The 18,885-nt window shown below is 52.2% G+C and overlaps 6 protein-coding genes across 6 annotated transcripts; 4 read left to right on the top strand and 2 right to left on the bottom strand.

The window, feature by feature from the left end:
- Positions 1–3,510: 3,510 nt before the first annotated feature.
- Positions 3,511–4,807, top strand: N7468_000691 (putative C6 finger domain protein; the record flags this gene model as incomplete). The annotated part of the gene is made up of 3 exons (XM_058469988.1): positions 3,511–3,619; positions 3,776–4,111; positions 4,188–4,807. The coding sequence occupies 3 exons, from the start codon at positions 3,511–3,513 to the stop codon at positions 4,805–4,807; spliced, it is 1,065 nt and encodes a 354-aa protein (XP_058336019.1).
- A 5,352-nt stretch (positions 4,808–10,159) lies between these two features.
- Positions 10,160–12,851, top strand: N7468_000690 (Nitrogen regulatory protein nrfA; the record flags this gene model as incomplete). Its single annotated transcript, XM_058469987.1, has 5 exons — positions 10,160–10,503; positions 10,651–10,897; positions 10,935–11,316; positions 11,445–12,327; positions 12,386–12,851. The coding sequence occupies 5 exons, from the start codon at positions 10,160–10,162 to the stop codon at positions 12,849–12,851; spliced, it is 2,322 nt and encodes a 773-aa protein (XP_058336018.1).
- Positions 12,852–13,670: 819 nt separating this feature from the next.
- On the top strand, positions 13,671–14,269 carry N7468_000689 (uncharacterized protein; the record flags this gene model as incomplete). Its single annotated transcript, XM_058469986.1, has 5 exons — positions 13,671–13,685; positions 13,747–13,768; positions 13,820–13,930; positions 14,026–14,205; positions 14,259–14,269. 5 exons carry the CDS (start codon positions 13,671–13,673, stop codon positions 14,267–14,269), a joined length of 339 nt encoding a protein of 112 aa, XP_058336017.1.
- A 1,132-nt stretch (positions 14,270–15,401) lies between these two features.
- Positions 15,402–16,603, top strand: N7468_000688 (IPI1/TEX10 family protein; the record flags this gene model as incomplete). Its single annotated transcript, XM_058469985.1, has 3 exons — positions 15,402–15,491; positions 15,545–15,617; positions 15,684–16,603. Coding segments are annotated over 3 exons (1,083 nt in total), but the record flags the coding sequence as incomplete, so codon positions are not given.
- Positions 16,604–16,654: 51 nt separating this feature from the next.
- N7468_000687 (uncharacterized protein) lies at positions 16,655–17,101 on the bottom strand (the record flags this gene model as incomplete). The annotated part of the gene is made up of 1 exon (XM_058469984.1): positions 16,655–17,101. The coding sequence occupies one exon, from the start codon at positions 17,099–17,101 to the stop codon at positions 16,655–16,657; it is 447 nt and encodes a 148-aa protein (XP_058336015.1).
- A 50-nt stretch (positions 17,102–17,151) lies between these two features.
- N7468_000686 (uncharacterized protein) lies at positions 17,152–18,462 on the bottom strand (the record flags this gene model as incomplete). The annotated part of the gene is made up of 3 exons (XM_058469983.1): positions 17,152–17,538; positions 17,615–18,255; positions 18,327–18,462. The coding sequence occupies 3 exons, from the start codon at positions 18,460–18,462 to the stop codon at positions 17,152–17,154; spliced, it is 1,164 nt and encodes a 387-aa protein (XP_058336014.1).
- Positions 18,463–18,885: the final 423 nt, after the last annotated feature.

Raw genomic sequence — 18,885 nt, 5'->3', positions numbered from 1 at the left:
CCCCCAAAAACAGAGATCTGAGTCAGCACTGGACCCTGTTTCAGCTGGGTGTCGGGTCCAATCCAACCTCGGTGGGTCAATGCATGTGGTACGCAAGCTGAACAGGAGTGGAGAGCAAATGACAGCACAAACTCCAAACTTGGGATGGAGACAATTCTGTGAATCTGACGACCGGAGGGCCTGAGGACCGGAGACGCCATGGCCCTGTAATGCGCGTTACGCTGTTCAAGCCTTTTTACGGTGTAGTAGACTCCAGTGTCGTCCATGCACTCCATGTGCGACCCTCGCGCTCCAATCACGTTCGCTCAAGGCTCGTGTCGATCATTCGGAGAACACGCTGAATTCCAGAGAGGCGAACACCAAACTCGCCAGAGCCCCAGTGAGGCGACAAAGTACGCTGCGTCCCAAGGGGAAGGGATATGTCTACACGACCCCGAGGCTCATGCGCTTGAAGCTTCATCCAAATGCAAACTGCCTGCTTAGGTTGATTGGAGACCCGGGACACTGGAGATGCTGCACACTTTCTTGACCGTGTCCACTGAGCAGCCCTGGGAGCCACGCCTGAAGGTGACACGTTTCTTGTCTGAAAGTGATCAGTGGGAAAGGCCCCGTGCTGAGGGCCCCCCCTCCCCTTTTTGGGGGGAAGTGTGAGTTAGGATTAACCCCTCTCCTGTTCGCAACTAGCAGCAGACTATTGGCGGTGACCAAAGCAATCACAATCGAACTCTTTTACCCATCGCCGATCACTGACGTCCGAGGCCCCTGCCCTTTGTCTTTTTTCTGTTTACGCATGGGTTCGTGGGTTTCGTAGAACTTGCCTGACTTCTCCATTGCCCCGTTTAGTGTCGGCTATGGAAGCTCGGTTGAGGCTTCGAAGAACAAAAGAAGGTCCTGGGAGTCCCTTTTGAGAACTTCTGTAACGCGCTACTGCCTGAGCGATGATCCTTAATTAAACCTTGACTGTGCCCCACCCAGGGGAGTCGGCGGGTCGCTTTCTGTTACAGACTCACACCAGATCGTTTCCTGTCCTAACCTTTTTTTCTATTGTCCCCCATTGTTCCAGAAGGCGGGCTGGACCAATATCCGTCGTAGGCCTTCGGACCTGACACCCCAGTTGGGCGTAGGTTCCTGAGATCTCATGCGCTCTCGGTATTCTCCGGAATGTGATGATGACCTTTTCCCTTTTGCTTTGCTTTCCATAATGTATGAGTGTGCTTTCCTTTTGGGTAGAAATTCCCCGTCTTTTTGGATGACCACGCTACCGACTTGCTCTTTTCGTCGCAAGCCCGATGCTTACTGGCTTTGTTCGATGTAATTAAGATTGGCCTGATTGACCGGATATCGAGGCTTCTGAACCATGGTTGGTGACCGCCGATTCCTTGCCCCCGTTAGGAATGGATCGCGGCTGTTCCACGTTCTGGCAGAACCAATTACTGGTCTCCGGGTTTTATCCCATCTTTCCCAATCTTGTGGAATGCCCCTCGAACGGAGTTGAGATCTGAGAAAAGGGTTCGGGTATGGTGGCGCACTAGTCTCTCAAACAGTCAAACCGCCGATTAAGCTATGGCCGACCCAGAGGCAAGTGCAAAGCTTTCCCCTCGTATCTTGAATTCCTGAGATTGGTCCTGCCCTAGAAAGAAGTTTCGAGCGAAAAGGTCCTCAATCAGGGGCAAAGACAAAACCCGAACAAAAACCTTCTAGGAAACCGCACCCACCAAAAAAAAAAAAAAATAAATAAATAAATAAATAAATAAAAAAATAAAAAAAATAAAAGGCCGCATTTCATGGCGTGCTGCCCTCGGTTTGCGTTACGCATCATCCGTGGACCCTGGATGCTGTTTTTAGAACTAATTAATATCTGATGCCTACGAGGTCGCAGTCCTGAGGTAACATGCGCCTCGAACAGCTACGCCCTGGGAGATGTTCTTTTATACGTCCTCACGATTTGCGCCCTCCCCCTCGCATAAGCGAAGCCGCTGCAGAACCGTCCCCCTTCGAGAAGCCCTCCAGGATTCTATAGGTGATCAACATGTCTTCTGCCCGGACAAGGAGGCTTGGCGGCGATGGGCCCCGCAGAAACGTCATTGGCTCCAGTGGCCACGCTAATACCCTCACCAATCAGCCCTCCGAGACGCACATGGAATATGCCCCAGTTCATCAGGGATTGACAGCTCGGTCTCCCTGCCTCTAAGCCCGAATCGCCTGTTGTACGGCCCTGAGGCCCCACCATGTCAGGGCTCCCCATGGTTCCTTGTTCTGCGAGAAAAAGGAGTCTAGGGACGCCTTAGGGCTCCTCTCCAGGTGGGACCTAGTCGACTTTTGTTCGTGATATGCCAAAATTGCAAGTGAAATAAAATAAAATGGGAAGAGATTAACTTCCCCCCCTTCCCCCCGGAAAACCAAGTATCAAATGATAAAAGAGGGTTTGTGGAGGAGGAGGCAAAAGCAAAAAAAGCCGAAAGCGACAACACGAAAAAAAAAAATGAGAAAGAATGAAAAAGAATCAACGCTGCACGGTAGATTCGATGGAGTTGGTTTCGTCATTGGGTGTAGCGAAACATTCATGAGTCTCTGGGGAACAATAAATAAGGCTTATGATATGATTATATGATGCCCCTGAGTTTGAGATCATGTCAATGACCTGCAGTGGATTTGGCTTCGATACATCCGTCTTAGTCTTAGTGTCGAAGGCAGAGCCACTTTGTTCCACGTATGGTGGGATAAGTACTTAAAAAAAAAATACTAAATCCAAAAATACTAAAAAAATAAAAATCGTCCCTCTCCAAAAAATAATTTTAATTATTAGATGATTGGAATTCCAGAAGAAGAAAAAAATACCAGGGCTTTTTTTATTTCTTATTTTTCCCTTTCCCAAAACCCAAAAAGCAAAAGCAGGGCTATGGACGTTTCACCCCGCGATTAGCTTCTGTCTCTTGTCGAGTCTATACGACATCCTCGATCTTCCACTTCTTCACTGCATTCACTCATTTGGCTTTTTTTTTCTTTTCTTTTTTCGGTCTCATTTCCTCGTTTGCAAACTATATCCCATACGCCATTAATCGTTGTTCACCAGTCAATCTTCAGGCATCGAGATTACTTTGGCCTCCAAATCCCCCCCTCCTAACCCCTTTCACGAGGCACTCTAATACCTTAATATCCATTGATCTGTTCAATCACGGACTGGGGGGGTTCTTGAGACCGATTTCATCCAATCTATTCTCGCCACTGGGAGGAGCAAAGAATCGACTCCCCCATTCTCCCCCTCCCTCCAGCGCACCCGAGAACGACCTGGTGTCCTGAAACCTCAGCCTTTACCGTGTGGCGCAGTGGATCGGAAAAAAGCCCTGAGAGTCTGAGCAATTTTACCGTCATCCCCCGGCGTCGGTTTACCCCTCGAGCACCGTGGTTTTTCTTTTGCATGGATGCGTGTCCTTCTACACTCCCCGGATTGCGCTAGAGGCTTTTGAATAACCGTGATCGCATTCTCACTTGACTCCTACCGTGGGAGCTATGCCCGCGGTCGTCGAGATCATGGCAACAACACCGAATTCACAGAGCGCTATGGATAGCGACAAGAAACGCAACAAGCTGGGATATCACCGAACTTCTGTCGCATGTGGTCAGTACCTTCACTTCCGCACCGTATCTTACCCGCCGTCGGCCCATGTGAGGACGCGCATGCGTGTGGCATGATAATAGGCCTTCATGGGAGATCATCGCGATTACCCGGAATGGGCGGTTGGGCTGATACAGTTATTTTTTTTCTCTTTTACAGTGCACTGCCGACGGCGGAAGATCAGATGCTTGGTAGCGCCTGACGATGCGCAAGGACGATGCGAAAACTGTATCCGCTTGCGCAAAGAATGCCAGTTCTTCCCAGTCGACCAACAACCCCCAGTGGAGAAGAAATCCCGCCCAAATTCAAGATTGGAGACCAACCCACCCGATCCCTCAGTCGCCACCCCACTCGCCTCGTCACCCACCACGTTGAACCCGGACTCGGTCGATTCGTTTTACTCGTATTCGCAGATGCCGTTGGGGGCCTCGTCAGGGCCCGAAATGGCTGCGTTTAATCCGGCCTATGCTGGTTCCCAAATGGCCACTTTCCCAGGTAGGTTGTTTCACCGAGACCATCCGACTACTAACAGCCGCCCCAAGACCACCCATGGTTAACGACGTGTCGACAGATCGGCCGATGGGACAGGACGAGTTCGCTGGTCATCCCGCGATGGAGGGAGTTGGGGTATGGAACGAGTATACGGCGATGCAAGACCCTCAAATGATGGCCACGATGGGTAAGGGCCAAATGATGAATCTGTCCCCCGATGTCTGGAATACGGGATCCGTTCCCTCCATCCCCTCTACGTCGCCCATGGAGGCTCAAACACAGCCAATGGCAGCTCCATCCTACCCGATGCAGACCCTTCAGCCGGACGGTACAGTCTGGCAAGTGCCGCCCCCAGGACCAACAAGGACAATGAGCTTCCCCGGACAACCAGACATGAATGCTTCCTTCGCGAACCAGTACCAGCACCAGATGCCCCCCCGAATTGAAACGAAGAGTCACCACACCGGCTCACAACCTCTCTGCCTCGAGCATTGGGTCCCAGAGCGCTCCCCCAGGCATGGAGATGCAAGCACCCCCCGGTTCAGTCCCGTATGGAGCGCAGAGCGGGATGGGCTATTCCCCATGGCCCATGAGCAGCATGCCCCCGGGCGTTGCGGTACCCTACCCAATGTATGCCGGGGCACCGCCTACGGCGACCCCATGGGACATCCAGGGGCCCCGGGACACTCAGGGCCGTAAAACTCTGGGTCCTTCTTTTCGTCTTCCAATGGCTTCCAACTCGGGAACTCCTGATCTTCAGAGCCCGGATGATTTCACGTTTCACAATTATTTCATTCCTAGACGGCCTTGTTTCATTCCTAATACCCCCCGTACGAGGCAATGTTATCAGCTTTTTTTTTTTCAATTTTGACCCTCCGCCCCTGCTTCATTATTCTCTCATCTTTCTATGGTATGTGTTGTTTTCTACCTCTTCATACACCGTTGCAGGTCTGCTTTGCAGCTAGTCATTAGCGGGCGCAAGGGCTTTTGGGTGGCATTTTCTGTTTTATCTCTTTTTTTTCCATGGCGCGAGTTTCGTCATTCCAAGGGGAGGGGGCAGTTTTTTCTCTTTTCTTTTCTTCTCTTTTCTTTTCTCTCTTTTTTTTCTTTGCATTCTTGGCATTCACACGGTGGTTAGGCTAATGCCGAGATGTCTTGGGTGATAGCAAGATTGCGGAGATATCAGTCATGGGTTTTTGCACGATCTGTGGGAGAGGTCTTGATCTTTTCTTTTCTTTTCTTTTTTTTTTTCGGGCATACTTATAGACTTCCTTCTTATCGGTTCCTTTTGCGTGAATCTTTCGCCTTGATTCCTGGATGGTAGCTGTCCCTGCCATTTTTTTCGTTCTGCATAAATCTATAGAGCATGGTTTAAGCGCCGCCAAACGCGTACTCCAAATGAGACTCGGACTCTCCAGATTTCTCCATCCTACCCCATGGATATCAGGTATCACGTGCTTGTTGACCCCATATGTATCCACATCACAGTAGTACATGTCAATGCTCAGCAATCCTACCAGTGTTTTGCTATCCTTGCAAGTCCGAAGGTGAGTTCTTGTGACTCGTACGAGCGCTATGTGGAATTCGCGCCCATATTAATCAATCTGCTCCTGACCAATGGAAGATAAAGGTCGTAGTATCTGCGCAGCTCGTGACAAGGAAAGGCAGGAGGCAACGCTTATACTCGCAAATCGCGGTTCACCGTCACGAACTGATCACTTTGCTCCACTCATGGCTAAACAAAGGAACAGTTCCCGCACCTGGTATGCACTACAGCTCCTCCAGGGCTCCAAAGCTCCAGCGCTCCAGGGCTAGGCAAATGTGGCTGACTCAGCTTGTACTAACTCTCCAGCAGGGGCTGGATATTGACCACTTTGGCTCACACTAGTATTCTCGGGCTGCTAGTACATTATGATACCGGCACTCGTGACAGTCTGGTTTCAGTATCCAAGCACGTGCCCTTTTGAGTCATTTGCCGAGGCCATCTATATACTGCCTCGGATGGGAAATAAGAGTCTCAAGGTGTTGTGCACCGATGAGTGAAAGTACTTCGATTCTACTGTAGAATGCTTTTTTACTCTTCTCGTGTTTTGAGTATCCACTCTGTTGGCTCAAGTCCATACTCCTACCTACGCATCTCTCCAATTTGTCTGATGGAGGCCTCGATGGCACTTGTGTGCAATAAGCGCCGTACCCAGACAATTGGGGTTCCACTGAAAACCTGAAGCAGCGCCTATTGAGCGTGAAACTAAAAGCGCAGTGGGGAATAACTTAAAAAGCTTATGAATTCAACGTGTCATTGATAGGCTAAAGATTCACGTCCACGATTACTTGGTGAGCCGTTCTCAGGTGACATATCCATGCCAATCATGACAACCATGTTGAACATCCATGACCTGCATAAAATCTATATTAATTATCGACGAAATTGGAATGGCCGTATCAGGGTAGATAGGGAGGATTTCTAAAGCTAAGATAGGAACGAGGCAAGGGTCCACCCCACATGAGGACCTTGTGGCTCTGCTTCTGGACTCTTCCCATCAGAGCTTTGCCCCTGTATCTGATGAACGCCTAGCAAATCTAAAACCGTCCAGAACGAGCGGACGGAGGCGCTCGTAGGGTTCAGATACGTATTCGCCTGCTGCTGACTTGCACGAAGACGCTGCTTTTATCGGGTGATTGAGGATGCGGTTATCGAGTGAACAGAGACTGATTCTCATAGGCTACAGGGGCCCTGCATATCTCCTCCTAACGGACCAGATATGTGCTCGTCTGGTTAGTGCACTCCAACAGGATCACTTACCATCGAGGAGATAAAGCAGATATACTGACTTGATAGGGTCGATATCATAGGTGAAGCAGATTCAGTAAAGGGACTTCCGCGGAGAGGACTCCGTATCAGACTGATGACGCAACGATAGGGGATCCAGGGGCAGCGATTGGAATTCCACCCGAGAAGATAGGCTTCGATCGGCACGCACCCCCCCGATGCTGGATCAGCACTTCGGTATCGCTGCAATCATGTTCTTTGGGTGAGTCGTTTTGGTTTGTGATATGTTGCTCAAAAGTCAGTCATAAGAATTGCGCCTATCAGTCACCGGATTGCCCCCGGCCCCGGCAGGATGCACTCATGGAGATAAGCGAGGAAGAGTTGCATGCGATGGCCGTGAAGACCAGCTCATCTGGTGGATCAATTGCAACCACTGGCCGTGATGATTGGGAGTTTTGAAGGAAGCGGTGTGCGAGGAGTAGGCATAACACAGATTCAGCCGTCAGAGTGCTCCAATTAATCCAGCAAATAAATTCGTCGACGGCCCTGAATTGGGCCCAGGGAGCACGTGAATTAGGCTTCAGCCTCTAGGAGAAAAGGACTCGTCTTATCTCATCCACGACCAGTGGTCCGGCAGGGCAATGCAGACTTATCTCACGCTGATGTGCTCCTGGTCGTATCAGACCCAGTTGGACAAGGGGTCACGCCTTATCGAAACGCCCTTGGGTGATATCGGTTGATGGGCCTCCAAATATAAAGAGGCCGTGTTGCGCTTCAGTCTCCGTGCAAAATCATCCTGGGAGAGGAGGAAACTTTCCCCAGAAGCCCGCAGGGGATTTTTTTCTCCCACCCCTGTCCTTCATGACCCGGACTGCGTATTTCTTACATATGCACACCCGTCGGCGTTGTTTCCTCCACGCTCTCGCCTTTTCCGGCCTTCTATGACCTGATGACCCTGTCTCGCTTTTTCTTACCCTCGTGTTTCGAGTAACCGCAGAACGCGCACAGAAAAAAAAATATTGATTACATGAGCGACCACCCCGGTCACTGTCGCATGAGTGGGGGAAAATTCCTCGCAACCCACCGAGTCTCCGCCACTTTTACCAAGCAGGTTGTCAGCATTGCATGCATTGTGGCCCACTCGCAGAATACTGGAGCGGCGGAGCAGGGGCTGGACTACGGAGGCTAACATTACAAGGTCTGAAACCCCCGGGTGGGTGCGGGAGAAGGCCGCATAGTGACGGTTCTGGAGAAGGAGAGATGGTCTCCAGTTCAGCTGGTCGATGCAACTGATAAGGTGACTCCACTCTCCACCTCCGGACAAACAACTCCCAGAACGATCGGCGCCGCGCCTATCACCACCCGGCCAATCAGCGTTGCAGCACTAACGAATGACCACGGCTAATTACTCTCTGGAGCCTTATCTTCTTATCTCGCACTTTCATTATCGTGTGGACCATGGGGCCAGCAGGGGCCTGTGTGCCTTGTGCCTGTGTATAACTCCGAAGGATTGAAATGCTCTTTTTCTTCCACAGATGGGAGAAAAGATTGATGTCAAAGAGACCGTAGCAGAGCGATCGGAAAAAGCAAAAGCTGGAGTGGCAAACCGACAGCCAATTGCGGATGGACTCCGTTCCAACGGAACTGGAGTGAATCCCCGCAGGACGAAATGGACTTACGCGGTGGTACCTCTTACTACCGATTACTGCCGCAATACGTGCTTCGGGTAATGTAGGGATACCTCTTCTCCCCGGTGAAATACAGTGCGAGCGGAGTCTTGCCGACTCGTGAGGCCCCCATCGCTGCTTTATATTTACTAGTTTGATGAGGTGGGGTTCTTCTCTCTTAAAAAGAAAAAAGAAAAGAAAGAAACAAAGAAACAGAGCAAGGAAGAATGACAAAAAAAAGGAAACCATTATGGTGCTTGGGGTATATCTGGAGAGACGTTGCGCCGTGAAGGGCTATACCGTCCCCCGCGCCGTCAAAGTCTGAATCGAGTGTCTATGAAAGTCCCCAGTATTTAGAACTCGGCCCAGTTTCTAGAATATCATGAGTCGATACGGAGTACCCCAGTTCTAATGTCCGCTACGTCCTCTTAGAGGTCTTTGCCTCGGTATCCCAAGCTCCACCGCGGCCGTATCCACTGCTCTTAAGCCTCGGGGAAACCCCAATCCGGTAAACCTGCACAGGAGGCTACGATTTAGTACCTGCATCTCTGTCGCCTTTCGACCCTTCTCGCCGGACTCGGCCCGAATTGGAGGGCCTAGGTCCCGGCCCTCCTATTCCGCGCTAAAGATCAAAGGTGAAAAAAAAAGAAGCAAGAACAATTGGAAATACCGGAAGTCAGGATCGTACGAGGGAACAGACGTCAGGAGGATCAGTGCCAAGGAGGTGGGATTGGCAGGAACTTGACCCCATTCCCCCGGTTCTTCTAAAGGTAGTGACTCGAACGGCGCTATAGAATGCAATAACCTGCGTAGTCGAGGCAAGCGCCATAAAATCCAACAAGAGGCTAGAGGAGGACCGGGGTATACCGAACAAGCCCCAGGTACTTTTGGTCGCCTCCGACGTTTTCAGTCCAGCTCTGGAGGGCTATAAGTCGTGCTAGACGCAATGACAGATTGAAAATAATAATGGGTAAATTGCGGGCAAATCGCGGGCAAATGCTGTGAGATCGCAAAAAGACCGTACGGGTATTACGCCGATCGCGTACCGCCAACCACGATACACGAGAGAAGAGAACTTTCCCAACTTCACAATCCACATATCGCTCTTTCTCTCTCTCCTCTCCTCTCTCTCGTCTTCTTTCTTCAACAGGGCTGGCCCAATTCATACCGTCCATTCCCTGCGTCCGCTCTCTCCCCTTCCCATTCCCAGTTCCGGAGCATGAACGCTTGGAGGGTCTAACCCCTCCGCAAACTATCAGAAGTTAAAGAGGTCGACTTTGGTGCGAGTATAACAAAGACCAGCAGACCAGCGGGAAGAAGAAGTCTTTTTCCTTTTCCTTTTCCTTTCTTTTCTTTTTGCTTTTTGTGAAGGAAGAAGCTTCGGATTGAGTCTGTCAAGCCCGAGTCTCAAAGTCATATATATTTCCAAGCGAAAAAAAAAACGGTAACCAAGTTGGACGAAGTCCACCGCCGTTACCGTCGAGCACGTTCGGGCTGATAATCTGTGTCCTCTGCGTCTTCTACGTCTTGCGTGTTGTTCTACCGGCGAGAGGGCATTTTAATCCAAACCATTGTCCTGGGGGGCTTGTTTTACCCCTCCCCACTTTCTTGGCTATGGAGGGTCTGCATCATGGCATCGGAGGAGTTCGCCCGCCGCAATCCGCATTCCCTGACATCGACAGCCATATGGTGCCCGATGACTTCTCCTTTAGCTCGCCCTTCAGTCCCTCCGGCTCGACCGGTCAGGACGGGATGTTGGGCGACTCGATCTTCCCGGAAATGAAAAACGGCGGTGGCGAAAGCCCCGAGGAACTGCAGCGGCAAGATCCCTTGGCCGCTCAGATTTGGCGGCTCTACACCCGGACAAAATCCCAGTTGCCGAATCAAGAGCGAATGGAAAACTTGACATGGCGAATGATGGCCATGTCGTTGAAACGCAAGGAAAGGGAGCAAGCTCGGTATGTCGTGCCTTTCTGCTGATTCTATTCCCTCTTTTTTTCCCCCCTTCCCGCTTCTTCCCTCCTCCGGAACCGTCACGAGCGCACGACTCATCCGTTTATTTCTTTTTTTTTCTTTGGCAGGATTTTGCAAGCTCAAAAAGATAGCGCCAGTCCCAGCGCAAGTGGGATCGCCCAGTTGCACTTGTCGCACGAACACCCGGCGACCCACTCCCAGCAGAATATGAACCTCGATGCCACTTCCGACCCCATGAACATCGACGAGTTCATCGTCCCCTTTGACTCGCCAGGCGACTACTCCTCTCACCATCCCGACGCCGACCGACATTTGAACGCTACCCCCACGGCCTCCATCCCTATCAAGTCACGCAAGGACCATCTCGTCGAGCCGAATGTCCCTGCTTCATTCCCACACCCCCCCTCCAGACCAGCGCAAGAACAACGAGTTTGGCTACGTGCCTCGTCGGGTGCGGAAGACGAGCGTCGACGAGCGTCAGTTCTTTACTGGCCTTGGAGGGCCGACTCGCAAGCGACCGGCAGATGCCTCACCTCAGGTGCCACCTGTGTCCAACGCGGTGATGGGGCATTCCGAGCTATCCGCTGCACTGCCGGATTACTCTCTCGACCACAATTCGGGGTTCGCCATGCCCAACAATAGCATGAGCCACGGTCGTCACCAGCACCGGAACACCACATCCGGGGTGCCGTTCCACCTGGATACCTATACCATGAATGATGAGAATGGCATCCACTCGGCGGGCCCTTACCAGCAAAACTTTACCTTTTCTCCCTCCGACTCTCCAATGACTGCGGGTAACCCCTTCTCCAGCCTCTATGCACAGACTCCCCTAGCCTCCTCCCCTCAACTCCACCGAATTCTTTTCTCCTCCCCCCCTCTGGCTACCAGTCCGCGGTCTCCACTCCGCAGCCCATATACGAAGGCGAGCAGTCCATTTTCTTCAACGATGGGCCCTCGGTCGACGCTCAGGGCCAGGGCCAAGGCCAGCGCCGCATTCCTCCATATCTGCAGCAACGCTCCTCCAATCTTTCTGCGTCCTTGCAGCCCCGCCACATGTTCAACACGAGCAACGGTGAGTATCACTCATCGGCCCCAGGATCGCAACCCAATTTGCACTCGGGTTTCTCCATTCCCCAGCAACACGTCGACCCCAACCAGGTGCTCGGCTCCGGCGAGTACTCTTCGACTGCCCCTGCTCACAGCATGTTCACCTTCGGTGGGGATTCCGATAACGAGGATGAGGACGGCGGGTACGGCGAGCGGGGAGGCATCACCATGCCAAGTGATTTCGCGATGGATGACGCGAGCAGCGACATGAACCCGGGCCTGACGTGGGATGGGTTCCCCGGTTCTGTTCAGTCCCTCCCTGGATTTCCGGATCAGCAGCGGAAGCAAGTGACCATCGGGTCTGCCGATGTGATGGATGGCCCCTCTGAATGGCGTCGCGGGCATGGCTTTAGTCGGGGTCATGGTTCCGCAGTCTCAGTCAGTGAGATGCGTAACCGGGATCAAGATCCACGGCGTCCGAAGATCGCACGCACGGCGTCGACGCCCAATGCCGCGGCGTTGCTGCGACAGAACCTGAATGGTGCTGCTAGCGGCCCGTCCACCAACCATCCATCTCCCAGCACGCCACCCGAATCCGGGCTCAGTAGCGCCATTCCATCTCGCCCTGCCAGTCCTGGCGGCTCCAAGTTAGGCGATCCCAACGCCGGGCCGACCACGTGTACCAATTGTTTCACGCAGACCACTCCTTTATGGCGACGCAACCCTGAGGGCCAGCCATTGTGCAATGCCTGTGGCCTGTTCTTGAAACTTCATGGCGTTGTTCGACCCCTTTCGCTGAAAACCGATGTGATCAAGAAGCGGAACCGCAGCAGTGCGAAACAGCATCGCCGTGGGTGCATCTCGCTCGTCTAAGAAGTCTTCTCGCAAGAACTCGATTGCGCAGACCCCAATGAGCGCCACCACCTCTCGGGCCCCTAGTAACACGGCATCCGAATCTCCGCCGGCCATGTCGGGATCCGGCGCTGGAAAACCGGGCGTGGTGCCTATTGCCGCGGCACCCCCGAAGGCTGGCCCTCCTGCTGGAGTCGCCCAGGCTCGAGCTGGCGTGCAGGTCGCCCCTCGACGCCAACGTCGCATTGAAAAGGCGCCTACGGATCCAGATACGGACGACAGTCCCAAGTCTACGGGGCCCTCAGGTCGATCCAAGATCGTACCACTTGCGCCCGCAATGCCTCCTGCTGCTACGAACCCGGCAAACCACAGTATTGCCGGTGGGCAGGGAGCAAGCCAAGAGTGGGAGTGGCTGACAATGAGTCTGTAATTGCGTCTTCTTTGACTGCCATCGCCTCGCTCAAATATCTCCCCTCCCCCGCCCCTTTTCCCCCTTTTGACTCTCTCACATGACGATTTTTCAGCGTGACAGAGTTGGCCACTACTCCTTTAATATGCCTACTCTCTACGACCTAATGTCTCCTATTAGTGGCTTCGCATGACTACTGATTCGGAACTGATTATGCCCATTCCTGTTTTGTGTTTTGTGACGTGTTTTAATGGTTTTGAGTGATTTTTGATTGATACAATCGCGTCTGTCCGGTCGCCGAGCTCTTTGTTTTCTTGTGTTTTTGGGGGTTTTTTAATGTATGGCTCGGCGCCGGGCAGAAGTGCGCATCTCTTGTCTGTTTGTTTCTTCTTTTCTTTTTTTTCCCCTCTGTTTTTTTCCCCCTCATCTTCAACTTTCATCGACATGTCCTTTCCATGTTGTGTTCATTTTTGCTTGTTACGAGCCTTCAAGCTGCTGAGCATTGCTCGCCCCGTTTCTAAATGAGGGGCTGATATTTTAGACTCGAACTTGATTATGACAACTTCGATCCTTTTTTTCCTCCGCGCGCAAGTAATTTAAGTACTTTCCGATGGTAAAACACGAACCGGTGGCCTCGGGGCGATTCCTCAACCGTATGCATGTTCGGTGGCGATAGCTCTCACTAGTAGATGTGCGGTTCACGTCATGTTGACGGTGGCCATAGCTTCATTCGCCTCCTTGACCTAATATCTTCAGTCATCCTGCTGCATGATCTTGTAGCTTTTCATCAACTTTTATCGTCGGTCGTCTCATCGAAATCAACCATAAGGCGATTTCACCATGTCTGGCTCTGCGGTACGTATGCAAGCTGAGGACCACTTGTAGCATAACCCCATTCTGATGGATTCTGATATAGGGCGATACTGCTCATACAGACGGTAAATTGGAAATAGGCCCATACTAAAGACCACATGGCTCACTCGTTCTAGAAGCCTCCGAGGAGCTCGAGACCTCGATGGCTCAACCGGATACCTACGCCGAGAGAATATCACAGTCGGCCAGTGGGGTACGCGAAAGAATAGCCAAGCGTTTCGAGCCAGGTGCGTAACATACTTGATAGAAGGAGGACCTTCCGAAAAAGAAAATTGAAATACGGTCCTTATTGACTCCCGTTTGATCGTTTGATCGGCGATAGGGGAAAACAAGACTACTACACGACGCTATTCGGATACGCCCATCTTGGAGCCAATGGACCGCCCAATCCAAGACAACTTCTCGGGTGAGGATTTCGACGACCAAACGGAGCCTCCTGAGAACTCCCCAATGGCAAAGGCTCATGAAGTCGTAGCCAAAGCCCTTGGGGGCGGAGGGCAGGGTTTGTATCGAGTCCCAGTACCGGCTCGGATTCATACTAATATTGGGCTTCAGATGCGAGTTAAATCTATGTAGTTGATGTCTCGCAATGGCAATTATATATTGTACTGACACAGAGCTCTTGTCTGAGACTTATATGGCGTATCTGAATTATATCTTTATTCCCATACGCCCAAATTCCCGTAGTTGGGGCCAGTCTTCGCTATCCAGACTAGCGACAGCCCACCGCATAATCTCAGGAAACTTGGGAGCGTCAGCAGGAATCCACACCCCTACATGCTTCACGGTGTTACCGCACACCGTTGTATTTCGCAATGTAACATTTCACGGTGTGATCGGACAGCCGGCCTCCACCCAGGTTTCCTACGATAAAACCTCAGTCCAGGGGCAAGCTAGAACAGTTCCCTAATCAATGGGGTTGTAAATCCAAAGCTTGGGTTAATGTACAGCCAGTAGATATCTCGCCATTCTGCCAAGGCCACAATGACACCACTGATACAATGATGCAAGGGTTTCCATATGTTGATATTAGAGCAATTTCGAAGTATAGCTCCTAGTAGGTAGAACGTACCCAATGCACTCCCCGCGTCACTGCCAACCGGCAAACTAGCAATAGCTCTCTCCCGAATGATGAGCTCAGAGCTTTCCGCAATGATGGTCTGTTCGGCCACCATGAAATAAGTCCCAATCAGTCCTCCAGGGCTGAAATCACTCGCGTCGCCGTGAAGCGGCCATGCTCGCGGCCAAGGCCGCCCCGGTCGAGGCTAAAAACATGATGAGGGTCGAGTATCATAGCTTGGTTTGCGACCCAGGATCTCGATTCCTTAGGGTTGCCCTCGGCACAACAATTATTATGGTGCAATAGAAGAGCCTATTCGTTCATTCCTTCGATCAATTGATGCTTATGAAACCGCTGACAGTCAACAAGTAATCCACCCAAGTCCGCAGGGCTTCATACAGCAAAACAATTCCGTACGGCTACGGAGCTAAGAGTAAGGGCTTCTTCATTTGAAATCCAGGTCCAGGTACTGATGAACAAATGCTCGCCCTCCAATGAAACGCCCAGCAGAAATTAATGTAGATGGACAAATTGATCGACACCTGAGGCCGCTATCGCTATCAATCACGTGGAGACGGGAAAAAAAAGAAATCGTGGATTTAATCAACGAGCTAATTGACATAACCCCAAAAAAAAAGAAAGAAAGAAAGAAAGAAAGAAAGAAACAACACAACGCAGCCATGGGGTCTAGTGCCAAGCGCAAGAAGGAGAAGCAGAAGGACTTCCAGGTGAGCCTTGAACACCAATCCCGCCAGGGACAATTGATTCTGACACTCCGCAGAAACCGAAGCTCAAGGTTGGCAAGACCAAGGCCAAACCAGAGAACTTCACGGATACAAGTTTCCGATCAAAAGGTATGGGATCAACTCATTGATGGCTGGTAATTTCAAACAGAACGGTTTAATCTGACAGACCATCAGCCATCGTCCTCAACCAACAATCCCTCACTCTCTCCGCTCCGTCATCCGACAGCCAGTTCGCCCACCACCTTTCTCTCCTCTCGTCAAAGTCCGACAGCCAGCGCCGTGACTCGCTCGCTCATCTAACTACATCGATCTCCTCCCGCCCTGTGAACTCGGCCCTTCCGCAACCCGTGAGCGTGATGCTCCCATCCCTCCTGCCACTGCTCCTCGACGCCAACAACAACGTACGCACCCAGCTACTCAAGCTCCTCCGAACCCTTCCCCGCAGCGACGTCGAAGACCACGTTGTGCAGCTGCTCCCCTATGTACGAGCGGGGATGACCCATCTCGCTGCTGATATCCGCGTCTCGGCTGTGGAAGTCCTGTCGTGGTTGGTCGAGGCAGCGGGAGAGCAGGTGGTCTCGTGCGCAGGCGGATGGATCAAAACATTGAATTGCTTTCTGTCAGTATTGGGATGGCATACCGAGGAGTCAGCGCGGTGGTCATCGAGTCGGGCCTCGTTTGGCAAGTCGGGGAGCCAGGGACGACCTATGGTGAAGGTACTCGGAGTGCTCGCAGAATTCCTCGACGCGGGGATTGGAGCTCCAGAGGCCTCCAGGGGGGATGCCGGGTCTGCGCAAGAAGATCCATCAGTGGCTTCCGCATGGCCCTTCCCGCTGTCTCACACGGGTCATCACATGGTGTCCGAGTCCTCGGCGCCGTACGCCTATCTGAACTTATTTGGAAAGCCTCGTGACGAAGAAGGAGAGATGTATGAGACCCGCGAGGATCGCTACCGAGTATTTACAGCCCGCTTTATGCCCGCGGTGGATCGTGGCTTAAAGAGTGCGCGAGAAGAAGGGGGCGAATTAGGACGTGCGTCATCCGGTGTTACTAAGGTTTTGAAAGGAGCTACTGCCTACGGATCGGGGGCATGAGAACCAGATTCAAATTCAGACAAGAAGAACCCCCCCCAGATCCCTGAACCCTCAACCAACGACCGGCATCTTTTCATGCTGGATGCGCGGCTCCCTGTCGGAACTCTTATCTGTATCCACTCCTTCGACGATAATTGCCCTTTCGTCATAAACCTCATCGGGCAGGACGGCATGATCGATCTGAGTATCGCGGGCCGGGAATAACCACGACAGGGCCACGTAAACCACAGTCGTCCCACAGAACCCGAGCAGCCATCCGAATTGATATGGGTGGATGCCGGCACCGACATTGATAGAAGAGTTCACGGCGTTGATCAGTCCGGGTAAGCTAGGGGCCACCCCGACCAGAAATGCGACCACCGCTCGCCAATTCCACCCCCAGATCGAGATTCCCCCAAACCAAGACACGGACGATGTATAGCGATAGATAGGATTCCAGGGCTGATACAAAGCAAGCGTGTCATATCGCCGCCGGTTGATGACCCAAAAATCGAACATCATGATCGAAGCAATCGGACCCAGAAAGATGGCGTAGGCGGACATAAAAGTTAAGAAATTCCCCGCCGACTCGAGGATCTTCCAGGGACGAGAGCCCAAGAGAGGAGTGCGCACAGGATCTGCCCGCGGCGGATGTTGATATACTGCGGGGCGAGGGCCGTAAAGTCATTTGCCGCCGACAGCGAATTGGCGGAGATGTTGACGCCCAAAGAAGCTAAGGCAAACGAAAAGGCCCCAAAGAACCGACAGGCACGGTTTGGCCAGTGGCTGATAAGCTCCATGGGATCCCACGGGATCGATGCAAGATGATAATGGGTCTGCCCCGCGGAGGAGGCAGCAATGCCGATGAAGGAGATGAAGGTGAAGATGATGGGCAGCATAGGAATGTAGAGGAGCTGCCAGCGCGGGTTCACGCGAGAGTAGCGAGAGAAATCCGACTAGAAAAATGGTTTTTGTCAGCAGATGCTGTCTGTCGAGCGGAGTGTCCCCGCAAGAGGGTTACGTCTTTTTTACCTGATTCACACTTAGGGTGGCATAGTTTCCCAGGACCGAGGTCATGTTCGCCAAGAATAGCCAGCTATATTTTGATCCAGACACGGAGGCGCTCTGTTGCTTGAAGATCCCCCCTCCCCCCTTCTCGGCGACGAACGCCCAGATCAGGATAGCAATCCATGCGATAGGAACCAAGATCGACTTCACCGCGAAGAGCCAGCGGAGTTTATTTGGGTGCATGTAAAGGAATGGGAGCTGGAAGAGCCAGAAGATCAGAAAGGCCACCATGCCATTCGTCGTGATACCCTGGGACGCAGGGATGCTATTGTGCAGGCGGAGGTAGCTTGGCCAGATCGCACCGATCATGACACGCACCGCATTGCCCCCATTGACATTCTGGATGGCAAACCAGAAGACCGCCAGGATCACCCGCGACACGATGGCAACGTACGAGCCCCAGAATCCCCAGCTCGCACGAGCAATTACGGGGAACGGAACATGGTAGATGGCACCAACAGCCCCGTTGGCCGCGATGACGAAAGACATGATAAAGAACGAGATGGCCACGATCGCGATAGCCTCTTTGTAGGTGAGACCGACGGCGATAATACTGCTCGCAAACTGCCAAGTTGCTGCATTGAACGCATCCGAGATCCAATAGGCTAAGGGGAAACAAACCCGTTAGTGGGACTTGGGATGGGGTCGGGCGAAGCAGTTTCAAGTTTGGGCGTACAGATTAAGCTCACGACGCCCCATTTCCGCCCTAATAATGGAACCGGGTCCAGATCGCGATTCGTCCATCTTGCATTGCCAGTTGCAAAGGCTGATTCGGCCTGCGCGACGCGCAGGCGAGGCCTAGAGAGTCGCATTTGTTGTTTTATCCCGCTTGGAGCGAGGGCGTAAGGATGGTCTGGCACAAAAGGTGGGTGGGGTTGGTAATGAGCAGAATGCAATTATCAAAGCACTAGGAAGAGATCGACGGTATTCATGCCCCGGCCTGAAAAAAAGTTCCCCTCCGAGCAGAATTCCAATAAATATCAAATGCAAACGCAAATCCGAAGAATGCAGGGCTTAAAGCGACTGAGGACGATGGCCCTCAGATAAGGAAGATAAGCGCTTCGGGGTATTCTCCGCATTTGCCGTCATGGCGCTGATAAGCGCAGGCGAATCAGAGGCGGCCCCTACGCAGATAAAGAACTAGAAGTACATGGGCTGATGAACGGCTCATATCTCGATCTCTCTCGTGTATGAAGGCGAAATCCCCCGACCCGAAAAGCCACTGAACTCTCCGA

Source organism: Penicillium chermesinum, assembly GCF_028974085.1.
Source record: "Penicillium chermesinum strain IBT 19713 chromosome Unknown utg000001l:1.0-1975020.0:1.0-1976611.0, whole genome shotgun sequence".
Classification (NCBI taxonomy): Eukaryota; Fungi; Ascomycota; class Eurotiomycetes; order Eurotiales; family Aspergillaceae; genus Penicillium; species Penicillium chermesinum.
This window is presented reverse-complemented; position numbering and strand designations above follow the sequence as displayed.